General features: G+C 41.5%; 1 protein-coding gene across 12 annotated transcripts in view; it reads left to right on the top strand.

Annotated features, from left to right (window-relative positions):
* The window catches only part of si:ch73-103b11.2 (centrosome-associated protein CEP250), a 47,835-nt gene that overhangs the window by 9,145 nt on the left and 17,480 nt on the right, over positions 1–21,210 (top strand). For 7 of the 12 annotated variants that reach the window (XR_009785583.1, XR_009785584.1, XM_061755224.1 and 4 more), the window contains 10 exons: positions 11,001–11,152; positions 11,512–11,596; positions 12,575–12,628; positions 14,576–14,879; positions 15,400–15,940; positions 18,781–18,922; positions 19,025–19,144; positions 20,455–20,511; positions 20,618–20,686; positions 20,762–20,851. Coding sequence is in view for 10 of the 12 variants with exons in the window: in XM_061755224.1 (XP_061611208.1) it covers positions 11,001–11,152; positions 11,512–11,596; positions 12,575–12,628; positions 14,576–14,879; positions 15,400–15,940; positions 18,781–18,922; positions 19,025–19,144; positions 20,455–20,511; positions 20,618–20,686; positions 20,762–20,851 (1,614 nt within the window). In the remaining 2 variants the exon portion in view is untranslated. The remainder of the gene's footprint in view (positions 1–11,000; positions 11,153–11,511; positions 11,597–12,574; positions 12,629–14,575; positions 14,880–15,399; positions 15,941–18,780; positions 18,923–19,024; positions 19,145–20,454; positions 20,512–20,617; positions 20,687–20,761; positions 20,852–21,210) is intronic. The other 5 variants (XM_061755220.1, XM_061755221.1, XM_061755227.1 and 2 more) reach the window with 5 other exon arrangements.

The following is a 21,210-nucleotide window of genomic DNA, read 5'->3' as shown; positions in this document are numbered from 1 at the left end:
GGCTCATTTTCCACCTTGAGCTCTGCTTTCAAAGATAAAATATTGAGGGGTGGCTTTCGATCCAACTGTGTGGCGTCACCAGATGCTTTTTATCGCTTACAGTTTATAGCTAATGAAGTGGACAATGTCAATATAACCAAGATGAGTTCTAATATTTTATGCAAAGGTCACATACTCCTGTTGGTTTGTTCAGTGGGTTATTGAAGTCAATAGCATGATGTGTCCGTTGGCTCTTCTCAGAATGAAGTCTACCATTTTAAATGGTGTTTTGTGTGTGACATCAGGTCCAATTTAAAGACCGCTATCTTTTGCCAGTGTCATGTTGCTCCAGACCACATCGCATGTCCCATCTGAGAGAATGTTAGGCTTGTAGATGAGGTGGTGCCCCTCTGTTTTCCTCTCGGCCCACTTTTATAGCTTTGTATCTTGACTTTTAACCAAAGCCAGATGGGCTGCGGTCCCGACCTGCAGGATGTGGACCGGCTGAAGGGGGAAGAGAGCAATTTGAGCAAAGGCCTTGGATGTCACAATTCTCCGTGACATCGACTTGGAGTTTGCCCACCTGTGGTGAACACCCACCGTGACTCGCAACCATGATTGATCTTTGTGCAAGAAACACTTTGTAAATAGAAGAATGCCGAGCAAAGAAAATGAATTCTGTTACAGGATGGATAAATAGCTGCAGAAGGCAAGGGCTCCCATGCAGGAATAATGGGTCACTACAACTTGTATTTGGTATTGGAAATGTCAAGCGTGTAATGTAATTTGTTGCTGTTTTAGTGCACATAAATACATTCACTTACAGTGAACAACTGCGAACAATTCAAGTCTCCTGTACTAGACTATAAAAGCTGGTTTCCCAGGGTAACGGCGCAGTTATTTCAGGGGGACTGTGTTGCCAAGGGCAACATGTTTTGTCACTTATTCCAGCAATAAATGCCCAAGGCATGTATAACAATGGACAGAGTTATTTTTTTTTAAGGGAAGCTCTTTCTTTATATGTCCAGACTAAAGGCAAACAGAACAAAACAGAGCAGAGGAGAACAAAACGCTCTGGCAGCATCATTAGAGCTTGTTTTAAGTTCTTCTGCGACTGACAGGAAACAGCAGCCATGCACATTTGTGTACTGCGTTTGTATGTCTGACTGATTTCAGTGCGTTTTTGTACCTTCATTAGTGAATCCCAACACTTGGGACTACTTCAATTATTCAAGCATGACTCCAGTGAAAGTGTGAAACTGACGATTCTTTTCCCCCTTCAGACTTCCCTTGAATCCTATCATGCTTTTTTTCCATCCGACCTATTGTCCGCTTTTGCATTGTTTATTGGTCTGAACTATTTACATGTAGGAAGGTATACAAATCTGTCTGAAACCTCCTTGGTCAGACATTCGAGAAGCTGCATGTCGAATTGTGTAAGATCTTTGAAAAGATAATAAAAAGCGCAAGGAACTTTGTCTTCAAGCTTTGGTTTCGGGTGTTCTCTAATTCTTTTTTCCCACAACACGGCGTAAACAGAATTGGCACATGGACGCAAACATGATTGCTGATTAAGCTGCTTTGAGCAACTGGTTCAGGGTCTATCAATCAAGTATGAACCAAACCTTGACTCCTGCTTTTCATGTTTGTTTAAAGAGTAAAAGTAAATGCGTTGGCAGCGTTCAAATTTTCAACTTGATGAAATGGAATGCCTTTTTACTTAAATTGTCATGCTTCAAAATGTCACTTTTGAAAAGTGGCTGTTGTGTGCAAGGCAGGGTGGGACACAGTCATATTTTGTGCTGACTTGCAGGTGTTTTTGTGTGAGGTGCACCTGTGATCAAGGGCGCTTGACAGCATAGGTCGTGTCACGAACAGGTGCTGTGAACAGGGTTCAGGAACTTCAGTCTTGAGCCGACTTGTTGTGCTCCTTTCCATCAATGAGGTGTCATGCAGAAGCATACAATATGGGTGGCGATAGGTTGGAATATGAAACTAATAAATCGTAACAATCAAATAGAATGCAGATGTTTCAATGCTCAACAACGAGATTGTCAATGACTTTATTAATGGAGTAAATGAATCAAGTTAATGATGTTGCCGTGTCTTCACTGTCAGATCTTGAACACTTGTAGGAGAATTTGGAGTAGCGTGTTAACCACTGCCACTAATCAGTAACACACCACAGCAAGAAGTAGTGTATGTTCATCTGTCCAATATTACTCTGTGGTTTTACTAAGACTTTTTATCCCTTTAACATATCTTAAATCTACACAGTTTAATGATTAAACCATTCAAACCCTTCAAGGTACATTTTATAAAAAATAAAAAAGTTGCGTAAATTGGTTATGTGGTGCTGAGGACTTTTCAGGTGGGTGTTAAGAACCCTCCAGGCCAGCTTCAGTTATGCCAGGATTAGGGCAAATGATCAACACCCACACTCTAATAACCGCTGTACATTGCTTATGTAATGATTTTCTGCCACTGACTGCACTTTCGTCCAGTTAACACGTATATGGAAGGAGGTACAATATTGACTTGTCTTGCTGGATTATGTACCAAATTCTGGTTAATTTGGAATTGTCTGCATTCCTAATGTCAAACACATTTCAACTTGGGGGTTGAACCAATTAATCGACCAGTCGATGCATCAACGTATAATGCTTGAAGTTGACTCATCGCTAATCGGCTGTTTTTGGGCACCTCATCTTCCAATCGGCCAATTTACAGAGGATTTACGACTCGCTTGTCTGCTGCCGTTGCCGGACTGTCACACGCTGTGGCGCGATGAAATTTCCGACCAACAAGGTGACAGTCTGCATACATCTGCGTGGGTCAGAGTTCAAAAATAAGATGATTGTGGAAGAGAATAGCAGTCAGGCTGGCTTGAGGTGCGTCGAAATACGTCCTTGCGTGAAATTGCTCTGGGGTGGAAAAAAAGGTTGGGGACCGCTGTATTGTGCTGAAAAATATCAAAGATGCCATTGACTAATCGACTTCGAATACACTTTCATCACATTATAGTCGACTACCAAAAAATCTTAAATTGTTCAACTCCTAATCCAAACATTGTTTTCAAATAAAAAGGTTTACAATAGTAGAAGCAGCTAGCTAAACATGTATTCCAACTGACACATCCCTTATTATTCTCCACATGTTCTCATGACGTTTTTGCTGTTGAAGTCCTGCTCACTTCATGACAGCTCCATTAATTTCCTTTTGTTTACTGGAATTCAAAATCGTGGACCTCTGCCCTGTAGCACTGTCAAAGATTGGAGTTTTTGGAAACTTCCTATTCTCATTTTGTGCATTCTTCGTTAATTTGAGACACACCATTCTGCTTTCTCCTCCAAATCTTGCAGACACAAGCCTATGCAGCCCTAACGAGTGTTTACATTCAGAATTGTAAGCCCTGTGGTATGCTTAAACATTGCATGGACTCTCTTCCCTCTGTATCCTGAGGAGTTTAACAATGCGGCCTCTTTTGATTGGCTTTTGTCTTATGTTGGACTGGGACTGAGTTTGTAGGATGTCAGGCGTTGCTTCCAGACTTTCCATCCAGGGAATTAGTGGAGACCGACCACCAAGGGACACTTAAAGTCTTAAAGTCACTTCAGTCTTCCTCTCATAGCTTACAACGGCGATGGAAGTCAAGTGTGGAAGTCAACTAGTGAGTTGTTGAATAGACTGTAAGATTATTGTAGCGTTAAATGAAAACAATTGGAAGAAAAGCAGATGAAAAGCATGTATTTGACGTTTACCTTGACAAGACCATGTATGCAATCCATATTGAATCATTATCGCTGGGTTAGTTAGTCTGCATGTGTGTGCGGGTCGTGTGGGTGAAGCATCCGCTGGCTTTGCAGAGGGGATTGTGCTTCTTTAACCCTTGCCCTTCCTTCCTTGTGAATCCGGTAGTAACCGATCTGCTGGAATGTAAACAACCATAGATTACAGTGGGGTCAGTGTTCGCATCGCACAAGGGCACAAAACCATGGGAATAGTCTGCTTTACGGCTTGTAATCATCAGGCTCTGCGGAACTGCCATGCAACCTAATGACAGGCCCGCGTTACAAATGATCCCACCAAAGCTTATGTACACTCGACACAGACAATGCATCAATTTATTCTATTGACGTGGCTCAGTTTATTTCACAGCATGAAGCTGTGTCATTTTTAATGTCGGAATCGTGAGTCAGGGAACCATTTGTAGTGAGCAACCCAAAGTTTTCGATATAATGTTCGTCATGAAAAGGTTGGAAAGTAAATCCCTTCAGCATTATTGTATGATTTAAACACTCAAAACTTTTCGTATGTACTTAATTAGGTTCTTTGCGGGTTTGATGGTAGAGTTTTCCAGATTCTTCGTGCTTCATTTTTTTTTTTTTTCCTCCCAAGCTATTCATCATGCAGCCCCACAAGGCTTTGGCTAAAGCCAGCGACCACGACTCTAGCTGACATAGCCGTCACCTTTGCTTATCCCATTACTCCCTCTGGTTCACTTTCCCATCATTGTCTGCTCACTCTCGCTCTCGCTCCCTGCCAGCCTCTTGTATGTCCGTCTTTCATTCTAGTTTGCTCTGGCCAATAAATCTTTGGTGTCGGAGAAAGCAGCCCGCAACCTTGTGCAACTTCTCCCTCTCGCTTTCTCCAGAGCCTGTTTAGCTTCAAAACTAGACTAGAATGCTAAGAAAAAGTTTTATTTAAAGTGCCGGAGTGAGGGGTTAGCAAGCACTGAGAAAGGGATTTATAAAACAGTGGGGTAGACAGGCGTGTGGGTGTGTGTGAAGGTGGGGTAGCTGTAGGCCACGAGGTAAGAAAAATTGTAGCTATTGATACAATCACTATGATCCCCCTTGAAATTGTTGTCTTTTGGTTTATGACTATAATCCATCCTTCCATCTTCTGTACCGCTTTATATTACCAAAATAGTGACTCTTACGTTTGATTGGGTATGTCTTTACCCTAAGACACAGGTGTCAAACTTAAGGCCTACTGTGAAAGATTGCCGCTATTTTTTTTTCCTGGATTTCTGTTCAAAAATAGCCATAAAAATTATAGTAACCAAATGCAGGGGCAATTACAGTATGTAATATGATGCGCAGATTATAGTTTTTATACAGAACATATTTGGTAAGGGAAAATAACTGTACCTGCCTTACTCTCTAGCCACCAGCCTAGCCTGTAAATAAACACCATGCAGCTCAAATTCTGCCTAATAGACGTTTCGTCAGATGTTTTAAAAAAATAAATAAATTAATTAATTAATTAATTAATTAACACAGTACCATTGTGGTTTTTAGCGTATAATAATAAAGCATAGTAATTCACAAAATCTCCCATTTGAACAAGGGTGTGTAAAGTTTTTTTATTTTTTATTATTATTTTTTTATAACCACTGCAGCTTGCTTCCCTTCAACTCCTTTGTTGATAGTTATATAATTGACTTTGTTGATTGTTTTAAGAGAAGTAAGTTAAATATATGCTGTTGTTTTTTTAAATTTATGAATAATTTTGGCAATGAGCGTCCTCTTTTTGGCTTGAGCACCTGCCCCCAAAAATGTCTGCGTACGTGCCTGCTTATGTGTTTACACTGTCATAACCGGCCCCCTGAGGGCAACCAAAACTACAATGTAGCCTGCGATGAAAACAAACTGGACAACCCTGCACTGGACTGCACTGTTTCTCGCTTTAGATTGCTTATTTCGTTTCCCTAAGATTTCTTGGTTGAATTGAGGTCCAGTTGTAACCCAGCCTGCTACTGATGTCTCAAAACGGACCGCAGGCGCAGCAGCTGCAGCAAAATGTCTTTTCGAGTTGCGACAGGTGTATTGACTGACCTTAAACCCTTCACCTCAGCCAGTCCAACCATCTGTTCAGCCCAGGGCCTTGTAGCCATGATATTATTGGAAACTAAAGTTCAGCTTTGGTTTTAATCCTGATTTTTCATATGAAGCAAGTATGAATGTAGCAAGAATATAAGATATAAGAGACTCAGAAATGATTATCTGTAGCTTGGCAAAGAGCCTCAACAAAAAATTGTTTGTTTCTAACCTTGGCCTACTTTTAAATATGACAGAGCAATGTGGGATGCTGTGGGTGGTTGCGTTAGTTGCAGTGAAGAGTGAATTTGATGGTGGTTCTGGAGTTGTCTTCAGAGCTACGATTCAAATAGTTACTGCTACGTCAGTGAGTCACAGTAAGTGGTTCTGATGGTTGTTCTGGAGTCATCCTCAGGGTTACAATTTTAATATTTACTGCTCTGTCAGTGAGTCACAGTACTTTAAGAAAATACTGTAATTGGCTACACTGGAGAAGAAAACTGGATCAGATGTATCTCGTTTGCGTAGACTGCTGATTCCACCTGGGAAACTCGAGAGACCAGAAGATTAAAATGCATAACCCCGAAGAGGCTTTACAACTGGAATATAAATGGCAAGTAAAATGTATTGTAGGGCAACTTTTTACAATGGCCATTAATGTTCAGGCGAATTCTCAGTTCCCCTCAGGCTCAGGGAGATAGACTGTAGCTCCAGCCCTGGTTTTCTGGACAGGGACCACCTGTTGGTATTGGTCTGAAGGAAGGCGTGGTAACAATTGCATAGTAAAAGGAACAGCAGACGAGTAATACAAGACACTATCTTTAAACAGATGCTTGCCGGATAATTTGTTGTTGTGGTACCGCTGTAACCTACAAGCTTTCCCAAATCAAATTGTTGGCTGTTGTGCCAGATGAATGTGCGATTATGTCATTCCTTGCGTTTAACCACACTTGATTCTGGATGAGCACTGAATGCTTGGTAGAAAGGGTGACCTGATAAGCAAGGCTGTGAAAAGAAATACATTGTTGTTGTATTAATAAGAGCTGGACAGCACAAGAGAAATGTTATCAGTCTGGGAAAGCGCACACCCACTTTGACTAATTCTGCTAAGACGTGAGCGTGAACAGGCCACATGACACGAGTTCAGTGTAGCACCTGTTTAGGTCCATTTCCCAGCCAATCTGTCACCATCTTAAATGATTTCTCACAGTCAACTGATGATGCATGTATCATTTATAGACATTACATAAATCCCGTGACCAAAGCTTGCACTTTTAATAGGGTGTGTTTGCTTTGGCCCACACACATCTAACTATACAGTACATCTATTTTACTGGGGTTCATCTGGGTTGGAATGCAATTTTTTAAACAACAGCAATTTTGGAAATTGTGATGATGGACTCTTCATCCTCCAACACTTCCCTCCTCTTCCTCCTCCTCTGCATCCCCATCTCTGACGATGTTGGGCTCATAACAGGCCGCGTGAAACCACCCACACTCCTCTCGCTATTTGCCATATGAGGAACAACACTCTGGCTTCCCACGTTCTCTGAATTACCTGCTTGGAAATGTGTGAAGTGAGTTTGCAGCTGCCCATTTGATGTCATTGTGGCTATGTAACCATGGCTGGAGCAGATACATGCACTGAATGTTTGTGACAATGACAGGACGACTGTGTGAAGATCTCTAACATCCACTATGAGACAGCATAATATTGTAAATCACAGCGGGGACATGTTTACATTTGTCATAATACTGCTGTCAAAGGAAATGCACTATCATAACCTTGTTCACAGCTCGCCTATCAAATGAAGGTGCTTATTCACATTACTTTAAATGTCTGTTTGGATACGGGGACTGTTAGAGGGAGGCTTGGCCTAGCAACTTTAGAGGTGACTCCAGTTATCTGGCACCTGAGGACAATCCCCCCCGCAGCAGCTTGTGAGTTCACTTGTATCTAAAAAATGTGTTTACCTCTATTGTCCCAGGTTGCTAAGGAAAGTTTTATTGCACATTTTCTGTTATCCGTAATGAGCAGGATGTTGGACCCACCAAGAGACCTGACTGCTTGCCATATTCGTGAGTCAGGATGATGCAGTGCCAGCTCATCATCGTTACTTCACACTGCATGTCTTTTAGAACAAAGATGAGTGACTGTGGGTGCTGGGTGCTGACTTTGGAACTTGTTCGAGGAGTCCTGTTGTTACATGCCTTGCAAAAGACTCTAATACAGAGTGAAGGAGTAGCATTTCAATATGTCAAGCTCAAAGTTGGCCGACAATTGACACCTAATACCAGACAGATGTTTACAATCATTTTACAGGTGTTTGTAACCAAATAACCCGGGCAGTGAGCAATATTTGTGCAGGAAGCGTGCGTCTGATTTAGAAAGAATGTCGTGAAAAAGATGTGATGTCTGTGACTCAATCACAGGTCACATTCCATTTTGTTCTCTCATGCTATCTTTTTTTAACTGAATGAGATTATCCACATGTTTTTCAGGACTACAAATGGGTCTGTCTAAACAAAATGTTGATGCACAGGATGAAAATGTGCTTCACAACCCAAAAATGTAAGAAAATATTAAGCCAGCTGCCAATGTAAGTAGACACTTTAGTTCTTGGCTGTGTCACAAGGAAGAATGAGATACTTAATCGCACTTGCTTAGTGACTCACGAGTCAGTATTTTCCACTATTGTTTGACTTCAACAGAAATCTGTGTTGTATTCCCAATTTCCATGCACTGATCCCAAAATCTGTTGTCTCTCCATCATTTCCTTGTGTGATGGTTACGGGTAGGAGAGCTTCTATGGACTGTAGTGGCTTACAGTCCCACATTATGTGAACTGGCGCCGTTGCACAAAGAGCCCATTGTGGTCGGACATTGCCCAGAGAGAGGGGACAGGGTCTGGGATAGGTGACAGAGTTGTAGGTTCAAGGGGGCTTGGTCTGGGGGCTACTGTGGCCCTGGCTGGACCAAAATAGGGTTGGGTCTATATTGTGCTGGGAGGGTCCACACGTGTGAGTGGAGTCTCGTGCTGCGTTCCTCACAAACCCACTATTACAAATATGAACTGTAACCGCTACACAGCCATCTTATTAATGCAGCAGCCTTATTGGTGGAATTGTTGGTATTGAACTGTAATCGGTTCTTGATTTACTTGTGATTGTGATGTGAATTAAAATCTCAGTGCTTAAGATGCTTTAAGAACTGTTCCCAGAATTAGAACTTTTAAAAAAAAATCCTGTTTGACTCAAAATCAAGGACAAGGCTTGCATGAGCAGTGTACGCTCGATTTGTTTATACAGACAGATGGGGCCAAACAGTCAACAGTCAGTCCACTAAACCATTTATTTCCCGGGATCCCATTGACCACCAGCTAGAGATCCTTAATCCGCCTCGCCACTTCCCCTTCTCTCAGTCGCCAAAGCTCTCGCCTCTCGCCAAGTCTGAGAGTGACGGGGCTCTCAGGTCAAGCTGACGCAAGTTTCTCCTTTGCGATCTGAAGCAGGCCCACCAGGCCCTCGCCCAGCTGTCCCAGGGTCTGTTTGTCAGTCTACCTGTCAAGCACAGCTGTGGCGTCGACCCCTCACCCTGTCGAGGGCCCTTCATTGAGTTTTAATCCATGGGCACAAGCGTTTGCCCCCACCGTGGCACTCCTTGACTGGCACACCATTCTGCCTAGATTCTTCCTCTTTAAAGTAATCCCCTGCTATTGGCTGTATTGGGACACTGTATTGGGCCCTGCCACGAAGAGCAAAAAAACAGGAGTAATTGAACACCCCCCACCCCCTCTTGATTTTTCTTTTGTAGTGACTGGTTATTCGAACAGTTTAAACCGCTGGTGTCAAATTTAAGGCCGGGGGGCCAGATCCACTAAAGCATCATATGCATCTACTTCTTTTCTTGCTCAAATCTGTACCAAACTTTTTCACTTTTGATGGCGTCTATGTATTGTGTGACCTGACACCTTTTTAATATGAATTGAACAATAGCTGAACAAACCGTTTTCCATGAATTCATATTTTAATATTATCTATCAATTTGTTGTGTATATGTTATAATATGATGATTCATTTATCAGTCATATTAGAAGTACAATGTGGCCTGTGACAAAAAAAAAATGTAAATATACCACAAACTGTGATTCCTAAACATTTTGATATCATTTTTACAGCACTACCCTTAAAAAGAAATACCCTACAGATGATTTGATTTCAGTAAAGTAAAAACGTACCCATGCGGTGAAGACTCTGAAGGAATTCCACTAACAACCCAGGCCACAACCATGTTGTGGCATCTTAGCATAGGACAAAAATTCATCTTAAAACAAGGATAGGTTAAAAAAAAAAAAAAGAGAGTTGAATTTGTCAATGATGAACTGTTAATATGCGGTGGATTACTGTACTTGAATGTCACTACATCAGCAGTTTAACCCAGTATATAACGTGAAAGAGCTTCAGCGTTGAACGTGACATTTTACAGGGACACATTTCAACGCAGCTAGTCACCCGCCCTCAGGGTGGATTAACATCAAGTATTGACTTCTCCATCCACATCAGAGGCTATCCACGGGATTTAATTGCTCTGGTACTGTCATGGCACGGTAACGCTGCACAAATAAGTTTCGTGAATATGATTTATTGGGTCACCGGCCAAGTTGAGTGTGATGCCTTTTAATCTTGTCTCGCGCTCATACGCCAGTGCACAGAGGGCTGTAATTTATCATTTGTGGCTGGTACTTAAAGACACCAAAACACTACAGTGGTTGCGTGCTCTAATTTTTTCCGTATGTGTAGTGTCGTGATGGCAGAACCCAAATGTTGTTCAAAGAACGCTTGTTCTGCTTTGCATTACGCATGTTACTTTATTCAACAACTATTTAAAAAAAAAATCAACATTAAAAAGAAAAATGTCACAAAGCTTACTTTACCCTAATAATTTGAAGTTTGTGTATTTTGGTCATTCTGAGGTCATCAAAAATCATATTTACGGATTTGGAATCGACTGGCTTGTAAATGCTCTCAGAGGAACATGTTGCTCTGCACAGACTGTTGATGTCTGCCGTGCAAATTCTGGCACCATGTTGATGTTTGGGCGGATTATGTGAGAAAATTATGTGGCTGGATATGCGTCTGTTCAATTGAGTTTCCGCCCTCTCTCGCTCTTCCTACATGTCCTTCTGTTGTGTCTTCCAGCCCAGTACTCTTCCTCAGGGTACAATCAATATGAACCAGTGCTCCGATGTCATCGATGGCGAGTGCAGGACCAGTCAGAAGAACTCCTTGTGCATCCTAACCCCTGAAAAGGAGCACTTCATTCGGGCTGAGTGTAAAGAAATTATTAACGGGTAAGTAGGATTGTGGCTGACAACCTGATATACTGTTTGTAAGAACTGGTTCAGGTGAGCAGTGCAGTGTTATGGGCCAAGTTTAAAAGATTAGACCAATGTGTAATTTCCTTTCCTACTAAAACTATTCTGCCCTCTGGTGGCTTCTTTAGACTGTTTGTCATTGAGGACTCAAATGCACATTGCTATTTTCTATTGGTAATTCTGCATACGGTCAGGTTTACCAGCTTTATGGTGCATTTTGAGGCTGAATTAAGTGTTGTCTTGGTGAGTACATGTCCAGCAGCAGCAGTGAAGGGCATTTGACTGTCAGTTTAATGTTACAGGAACATGAAATGTACTCTCTTCAATGTTCACAGATGGCATGAGGCTCTGAGTGTGTACCCCAGAACAAACAAGCAGAATCAGAAGAAGAAGCGAAAGGTTGATAGACCCACTCACCAGGTAAGGTGTTTCAAATATTGTTCTTTAAAAAAAAAAAAAAAAAAAAAAAAAAGTTTAACCTTGCTCACATTGGTCACTGTTAAAGAAAGAAGACAGCAGTTATGTTCTTCCATTGTGTTCCAGGCAGACTGTAGTATATATATACATATCTGGGTGGAAGAACAATTATGCTTCCTTTACTTCTATCCTATATCGGTACGATAAAAGTGGCCTATGCTGCAGTATTACACAGTGTAAAGGGTTTTCAGTCCACCCACAATGCAATACTGTGTCTTCAGTCTGTAGTGGGTGCCCACAAAGTTCCCTCTCAGGTCCATTGTCTGGTTCCCCTAATGATGATGCCATAAATTAGGCTGAGTTTACTGACATAACAACTCATTTGCAGAGAGAAAGTGGTGACACTGTGCAGTCTTCCGAGATTTCATGGACTGTTTTAAGGATTGTTGTTGCCCTAGAAAGCCTGAATTTGCAGCAGACTTTCTAAAAAGTTGCAAAAAAGTATTATCTAACACCATAGAAAAGGATCAGGATTACCAAAAGATCCTAACAGTGATTTTTGTCAGTACGTGAGTTATCACGTCAGCATTTGTAAACAAGGAAGTGAGTACGTAGGCGTTTGAGACAGGGACACATAAGAGGATCGAAATTGTGGGAAAATGACAAGTTGCAGTAATTGCACAGTGTTATGAGTCATGCACAATTTGTGGAGATTGATAGAATTTGCAATGGAAACATTGTGAAGTGTACCGAGTGTCCCACGGGACTTGAGCATTACACCACATGTAACAGCACATTTGCCTTCTGGTTTGTCACTCTTAAGTTAAATGACACAACAAAGTGTGGGTAATCTCCACGTCTTTGACACTTTGTAAAATAGACATAAAGAAGACAGTGGTGCTAACCTTTTTCAAAAAATGGTAATTTTATTCAACACCACATAGCTTATATTTAACAATGAAAGTTTTCTTTGATTGGCAGGGTGGAGTAACTACAATCCAGTGTTTTTCCACAAAGGACATGAATGGACACCCAGTGAGTTTAGTTCAGCCGAACTTTCTATACTGCTTCACCTCTAAAAATGCAGAAATAGATTATCTATTTTACTCTCTATCAAGATCAAGGCTACTGGACATTAATTTTCCTTCTCTTAGCATGGAAATCCTCAATTGGAACAACTGCATGTTGGTGGTGATGGAAAACAATGGGGCTAATAGTTGTCGAGCCGCTTCAATTCTAAATCTTTGTCTTCTAAATACTTTACATGAAGGGGACTTCTATCATTTACTTGTGATGTCAAAACTTTGAATGCCATGGTGATTACAATCTGTACACTTATTTGGGCAGTCGGACCAACCTCCAATCAGTTAATCAATCAGAGGTTTTGCTGTTCTTCTATGGCTCTTAATGAAGTTTTGTATATTTCCACAGTTTGTGAAAAGTTACGTGGGAGACCCTTTTTCTGTTTCAGCTCCATCCAGTGATCCTTAATGAAAATAATTTGTTCCAAAAGGCAAATAACATATTGTTACTGTCGGGCAGGAATCCTCGCATCTCCAAACTCACTACTTTTCAGGAAATTTAAAAAAGAAAAACACCATCTTGCGTGCGTCACTGAACACTGCATTGTTCAAGTTGCTAGCTGATATTGCTATGCACTGTGGCACACCAACATCAAAGAAACACCACCCTGAAATCATGTTCAATCGCTGATTGAAGTTAATACGCTGTCATTGATTAAAATGGTAGGACGCGATGCCTGCGATGCGGTCGTCCACATCAAAAGCTGCACTCACGTTGACCTCCCACCCGAACAAACAGAAAGCCTTTAATACTTCACAAAAGCAAAGGACTGTGGATACATCATCTTACTTTTTTTCAAAGGCCTAAGAGCCATGAATGATGCAATAAATAAAATAAGATGACTAAGCAGTGTAATCGGCGTAAAGGAATCTGCACGCCAATTTACCTGAGGATTCCTTCTGCGCTGAAGCATTGCAGCTACCCATTTTTAACAAAACCTGCTTATCCAAATGTTTGTAGTATCAATATTTTCACTTATTGTCTAAAATAACACCCAGACTTTCAATTTTGAGGAGACATTAATACCACTGTCTTCTGTGGCGTGAAGAAGAGACTGGAGTATTTTTTTTGACACTGCACAGACCAAGTGTTCAAGAGAGTTAATAGAGTTCTTCTCAAGCTATTCGCAACACAATTTGGTTAATAATGCATAAAAATAACATATGATGTGGAGACAAGGCAATATCAATTTTGAAAAAATATCAACTTGACCATATTTAGACATACCTAACCTCGATAGGGGCGGGGGGGGGGTGTCATCTGATATAGCCGATTTTCCGTTACAGTGAAGCTTTTTTTTTTGTTTTAGTTTTTTTGAGACCCTATGCACCCGTATTACTGTACAGTAAAAAATTATTGTTTTGTAGGTTTTTTTGTGGTCTGAAACACACAGCACAGTACAAAGTTGTTGTAAATATAAAAAAAGCTTGAAAATGTTTGAAAGTTTGAGATTTTATCAAAACATATCACGCTGGTGTGCTTGGTCAGGGTGACGTTGTTGACGTACAGTACTCCTCGGAGGAGAGTCGCTTTCATGAGCCGCGAGGAATTTGTGCGCTTCCCACTTCCAAATCCGTTGCCAAAGGCAAACGGCTTAACAAGAACAAAATTTACTGTACCAAAAGTAGCATGTTCCAGACTCCAGAAACCTGTTTATGTGCCTTAGAGGTAACACTGCCGCCTCTCGCTTGCTCAATAGATAAAGCCATCATGACATGTATCTCAGTATTTTCGTCTTTATAGTTGCTTTTATTAAGAATGTCACCAAAGGAATTTTAATCTGTTCATCTGCATGATGGCAATGTTTTTCTTATTGTAGTACTATAGATGACGTTTATTTCTAATGTTGTCTTCATTCATAGCATTTTTCACTTCTGTTTTTTTTCCTTTTTTCTCTAGTCTCGTTGTGACCTTGCCTCCCATTTTGTCCTCTCCTCCTCCCTCCCACTCCTTCCATCCCAAACCCCGATCCAGGAACCGGGCCCCGCCAAGGTGACGGTGACCAGCAGCAGCAGCAGTGGCGGCAGCATCCCATGTCTGCCCAGCAGCATCGCCAGCGCCGAGCGTGTCCCAATGAGCCGCGCCACTTTGTGGCAGGAGGAGAACCGCTGGAGTCGGGCCACCATCCCCTGTAGCCGCAGCGCCTCCTGTCTCAGCCAACTGGGCCAGAGCCAACCAGACTCCACTATCCCGACTCAAGATGGTTAGGATTGATGCCCTTCATGTCAAACTGGGGTCCCAATTCCAAAATTAGCTTTGGACCAATTTAAAGCTCTAACATGATTGTGACGTAACACATACTGGTAAAACAAATATTTAAAAAAAAATTATTATTTTTTTTTTGACAGCATAGATTTTGTTTCTTTATTTTTGGAGAAAAGTTGTTTTTTCTTGAATAAAAGCCTTGCTATGAAAAGTTTGTATTTTTGAAATTAAGTTGTTAGAATGACTGTTTGAACTTTGACTTTAATAAATTACGACTATCTTGGAAAAATACAATTTTATTTCTTTAAGATTAGAGTTTATGACCCCAGCAGTCTTGTGTTTTCTAGTAAAGATTAGTTTCATTCAAAAAACTTTGTGATGTTTTTTTTTTTTTTCCTCCTCAAAATTCAGAATTTCTCCCCTGTAAGTTTGAGAAGCCTTGCATTCACAGTCTCCAACATTTGTGTACAAAATGTTCGATGAGGAAAAACACAAAAACTATATTATTTGTATTACAGACGGTGGCACTATGAGCACTGGGCGCAAAGTACGCGTGGAGAGTGGTTACTTTTCCCTGGAGAAGACTAAGTCTGAGCCCTCTCCAAAACCTGCACAGCATTCCCAAGCACTGCAGCCACCCCAGCATCTACCCCTGTCCTCTTCAACATCCTCCTGTTCTTTAGGAGCTCCCAGTCCCAGGTACAATTCTGACCTCGAACCCCCAATTTCCTCCTATGCTCCCTCCTCAGGAACCCTTGCGTCCCCCAGCTACTCCACCATCAGTTCCTCCCAGAGCTCACTGGACTCTGAACCCAGCGGTGCTACACCCACCTGGGAGGGTCACAGTGGAGGTGGAGGGAACAGCACTAGTGTGAATAGTACAGGAAGTAGAGTGGGTCATTCAGGCAGGCAGTATGCAGCACTTTCAGACGTGCCACGAGCTCGCAGGATGACTTACCACGAAGCCTTTCATTCTGAGAAAAAGCGACAAGAGCTCAGAGCGCGCGCACGGAGTCCTGGGCGTGAAGAGGTGGCGCGGCTGTTTGGAGAGGAGCGCAGGTGAGAGCAGACGGATGCCAGTCTTTGCATGGCATCTTACATCACAAATATGAGACAACGATGGCAACAAATCATTAAAGACCCTGTGAAGTGAATTCAGAGATTTCTTTCTAAAACGATTATACATGTGGAAAGACTGAGAACTATAGTAGTAATACTCACTTGTATAGATCTAGCGTTAAACTGTTCTTATCAGGTTTCCTGATTTTTATTTTTTATTGTTTTTGGGTGGCATGGCACGTTCGAGTTCATTGGAGACCTTTTGGATACTCTTCTACACGCTCACTATAGAGAAAAAGCTTAACATAGCTTTATGTCACAAAACTGTTAAAGCATGTGATGTTAAAGCATTTTGCGCTCCATATGCTCACTTATATAGAAAAGGCTTAACGTTGCTTTATGTGCAATCATCATACTGCCATTAATCATCACCAAAATGTATGGAGATCTCTACTAATGCCCACTTCAATATCAGAACGATCGCCCAACTATTTTGGATTTTATGGCTGAACAGTGTTTTCCTCATTGTGGAGGACTGCTGGTGTCCGTGCTCAGGCCGCCGCCACTGAAGCTTGGGGACGCGCCACCCATGTGAGAGTTCGATGGTAAATTATTTTCTTCTGCCGTCGAACTCTCAACTGGGCGGTGGGCAGCAAGCTACAGCTGCACCTGCGCACAACAACCACTGCACCTGCTGCACATTCCTCGTTTTTCTTCGATTATGTTTTTATAATTGTGATTAGCCCAAATTTAAATCATGATTACAATTTGATTAATTGCCCATTCCATTCGCTAAAAGTGTAAACGGTTTTGTCTGAAGTGCGAGCTGTTGTTAAGCCTCTGTTTGCATTAGTAAATTACATCTGGAAACCGATGTCTCACCTCTGTAGGCGATCAATCGATATTTACTTTCCATCTCCGTATTTGAAAAAACACGCACTTTAGCACACGATATACGTTCTATTTGTCTCAAGAATATACTGTTTATAGGACTATATCAGCGACTTCTGGGTGAATTGGTTGTCACCTTTTCTGGAGATGTCTCCCAGACATCGTCCTGGTGAGAGCGCAAGCAATATTTTGGTCTCCTGGGTCCCAGAGTCGCCACGACTGATCAGCCTTGGCAGTCAGTGTGTGGGTGGGGGAGTCCGACTTGACAGCCATTGTGTGGACCAGTTCTTCCGTTTGGTGTGGCCACGTTAGAGCGCCATATTGTCACTGCGTGAAAAGCCTAGCGGGATATATTCCAGCCACCAGAAGCTTTTTGTGGATATATTTTCGCAACCCAGTCATGTAGTTATGTTTAGGAATAATAAAAGATGCTTGACACAGTAACATAGAAGCCGTATTTGATAGACAGTTAACTGTTGCGCACGGCATGGTTTCAACATGTTCAATGGCCATGCCCACAGCGTTTGACAGTGGACAGAATGCTTTGACTTTTCATAATTTTGAATCCTCATTTTATATACTTGCCAAATTGTTAAAAATTGTTAGGGTTATTAACAACACTCTTTATAGTATTTCAAATTTAGAAGACATTTATTGTTGCTTTACCAGGACTTTAATGATTTGGTACAAAAACAAACAGCATGTCAAGTAATATAAAGCAGTGTTTCCCAACCTTTATTAACCAAAGCACATATTTTACATTACGGAAATCTCACAGACCAACACCCAAAAAATGTAGCAAAAAGTATAAAGATACATATACTGAAATCTTGTCTGTTTACTCCCAAATGTAAATTACTCAGTAGCAAATCTGTGCTATCTATTTGAACACAAAGATGATATATTCACAGGAATTGATGAAAGACACACGGAGAACTTTGAATTTGTTTTTTGTTTTTTTAAATCATTTCCCATGGCACACTAAACAATCTCTCATGGGCACAATGCTTGGCAATCACTGGTTTAAAGTAGTTTAAAGTAGTACGACAGCATTTATATACTATCTTAGCTCTACCCAGGGTTGTACTCGCTGTGTCCTGAATGATTTGGGGCGTTAAGTGCAGATGTTATTTTCTTTGCTGTGGGCCCTTTCACTCTTGCTGCCTTTGCTAGCTGGTTTTGTTGTTTTGATCTTTTCCAGGGGCTTCTGAACAGAGCTCTGTTGAGCTCATGCTCAACCAACCCCTCCACCTCTGTCCCAATGCTGTTCCCTGCTGGTCACCGTTGATTCCTGCTTTCTATCATTTCATCTCTTCTCTGCCTGGGAGCACACACGAACACTATGATTTTAATACACATGCTCATGTTACTGTAATCACACTTGTGCTGGTACATTGGTTTCTTCTCTTTTCTGATGCAACATTCACACATTAACCGATTTTCTCAAGGTAATCCCGCTCTAAGTTGTCATTACTGCTACTTCTGCAAATTGTTAGATTCGCCATCCTAGACATTTCATTCCTTTAAATTTAACTGCAGCATACAATTTAACAATATACCCTTTGATGTATCTTCAGGTTCATCTCTTGGGGAGAGACCTCATTAAGTTGCACATTGTTTTCCATGAAAGGGGCTTTGAGTCAAATGATTTCACCAGTCAAATTGTCACTGTGTATAAATGTAGCAACACTTTTTGTACACAAGTTTAAACTCTGTTGATCATGGGCACAGATTTTTGGCTCAAATTTCCTTATGGTCCTTTCATTTTTTTATAAACATTCTTACTTTTTAATAGCAATTCTGCCAGCATGGTAATCAATGTATTTTTCATGCAGAACTTTGTTGGAATGTAAGACTTTTAACAACGGATGGTTATTGTATTTAACATACTGTAAGTGTTGTGTTTTTTATTTTTACTGATCAGAGAAATGGTCTTCTCTCTTTCTCAGGCGTTCGCAAGTAATCGGAAGATTTGAGGAGAGTCCAAATGTGGAGCGCATGGACACTAGCAGCTCTAGTGAGCTGTCATCAAACGTCAATAATGTCCAGCGACAAGGCCGCAGTGAGAGACGCTATCTGGCAGACAAACATGTACTGAAATGTTCAAAATATTTTTACCGAGTGGTTTATTTATTTGGATTGTGATGCACTGACCTCCCTGAGGGATCATTCTGTGTGTGTATGATGTTGTAGGACATGACATCATTGGATACAGGAAAAGACCGCTCAGTCCCGGATGTGTCCACCTCCACTTTTGCAAACTTAAGAAGAGCCAAATCACTTGACCGCAGAGCCACAGAGTCCTCAATGACGGTGAGTTCCTGCAGCGCTTCCCAAGTATACGCAGTTAAACCAGTGGGATACACTGTTTTCATGTAAAGTAAATGAAGAAAACATTAATTGTACATGACCTGAGCCATCTGGATCCACTATGGCAAGTGAATGTGGCCTGATGTCTGTCTTGCTTAAACAATGAAAAATGGTAGATTTATGACACTGAGGGTTAGACCAAGACAATAGAATAAAAAATAGATTGCACATTTCTTGCTGTCAAAAGACTGTTAAATGGCCTGGTTGGCATATTTTGTTAATCCCTGGAAGTGTGCCAAGGGTGAAGGACAAGGTGATTGGGATGACAGCTTTAACAGATCATGTGTTGTCAGCAGATCAACAGACCAAAATATACTGTTGACATTATTGTTGGATAAAGAAGCATGACAATATGTGTTGGTGGTCATAAAAAGCTCTAATGAAAAAAAATTGTCATATCGTTTCAAGTAAAATAAACATATGGGGAACAGCACGGCAATAAAACAAACATCTGACTTCCCAGCATGAATTTTCCTTACCTTAGCGTTGGGACAATTAAAAGTTCTAGTATGATTGTGAAGTATCATCCGACACATTTTATTTTTATTATTATAAAGTGATTATAAAGTGTTCACCGCCAAGCTGCTTAAGGTTGCAAAGGTGTACTCCTGAGACCCGACTCTTGCACGTCAGCTACTGATCCCGGGTCTGCTCGGAGACTACCGGTAATCACTGTGGTTGGTCTCTGCGATTGAGTTGCAGCTGCCAGGAACCCCACCCACCCACCCGCTCACTCCCACACACTGACAGCACTGCCGCCACCGCTACTGGTGTTTTATAAATAGCCGACACAGAGGCAGTCGCAGTCGAGCGTTGTGTTCCCCCCGGGGTAGAGGGAGAGCAGCGGATTGTCAACACATGAAGTGAAGGCAATTAAGTGTGACAATGACTCTCTGCCAGACGGTGACTCCGCACCTGATGAAGCTAAACAAAACCAAGGTACCGTAGATTGCACAGACATAGGCTTAGTTTGGACGTGCGTGTTTTTAAGTTATAGCTTGGTTTTTGGTGTGTAGCAGTTTATGCAACAGTCAGTCACCTGTCGTCACCTTTTGGCAGATCTGCTGGCTTGGCAAAGGCGGTGAACTGAATGTTGCACACGGATTAAAGCAGTTTAGTGTAAAGTCAATTGCATTTGCCTGTGTCACACAAACAAGGGGTCTTGTTGCACTAACCGTAACCCACAACAGAATTAATGGCCATTGGGATTTCGACCAGATGGTATTTATTAAATGACTCCATCTTTACTGCAGCCTGATCTGCTGAACTTCAAAAAAGGATGGATGACCAAGCTGTACGAAGACGGAATGGTAATCATCGTGTCATCGTGTCATGACATCTGTGTCTCCACCACTACATCATTTATATGCATAGCTAAATGCTGAAGTCACGTAACTGTTTCCCCCCCGCTTACAGTGGAAGAAACACTGGTTTGTTCTCACAGATCAGAGTCTGCGGTACTACAAGGACTCAATAGCTGAGGAGGTAAGAAGTCTTTAAATATGTCTCACATACATTTCAAATTGTACATGTTGTGCATTTATGTTATGCTTTTTCCAGGCTTCAGAACTGGACGGTGATATCGATCTTTCCACTTGTTATGATGTGAAAGAGTTCCCAGTCCAAAGGAATTATGGCTTCCAAATCCTGGTCAGTGTCGATTCACGACATCAATTGTGTCGCGTCATTTATCACCAGTAAGGATTGAGCGCATTGTCGACTCGGTTAGCTCTGCTGTCTGTTGCCAGTCTATAAACAACTTTTAGACGCCATGTGGTGCAACTTAAGGTATCAGGTTTTGCTGTTTCTCTTTTTGAAGTGATTCTTTGTCTGTCATGAAGGATGCCACTTGACTTGTCATCTCTGTATGACATCACAGTCTAAATCCGCCTCAGTCGTTACTAGCCTTCGCTTGCCTCTGTGAACCCACGTACTCCCCTCATCCTACATAATCGTTATACAGTATAACATGTCTACTATAGGATGTTCTCTTCTTGGCTGTTAAACAT

The sequence above is a fragment of the Phyllopteryx taeniolatus genome, chromosome 19, assembly GCF_024500385.1.
Source record: "Phyllopteryx taeniolatus isolate TA_2022b chromosome 19, UOR_Ptae_1.2, whole genome shotgun sequence".
NCBI lineage: Eukaryota > Metazoa > Chordata > Actinopteri > Syngnathiformes > Syngnathidae > Phyllopteryx > Phyllopteryx taeniolatus.
Note: the sequence above shows the minus strand (reverse complement) of the source record. Positions and strands in the feature narration are given on the sequence as shown.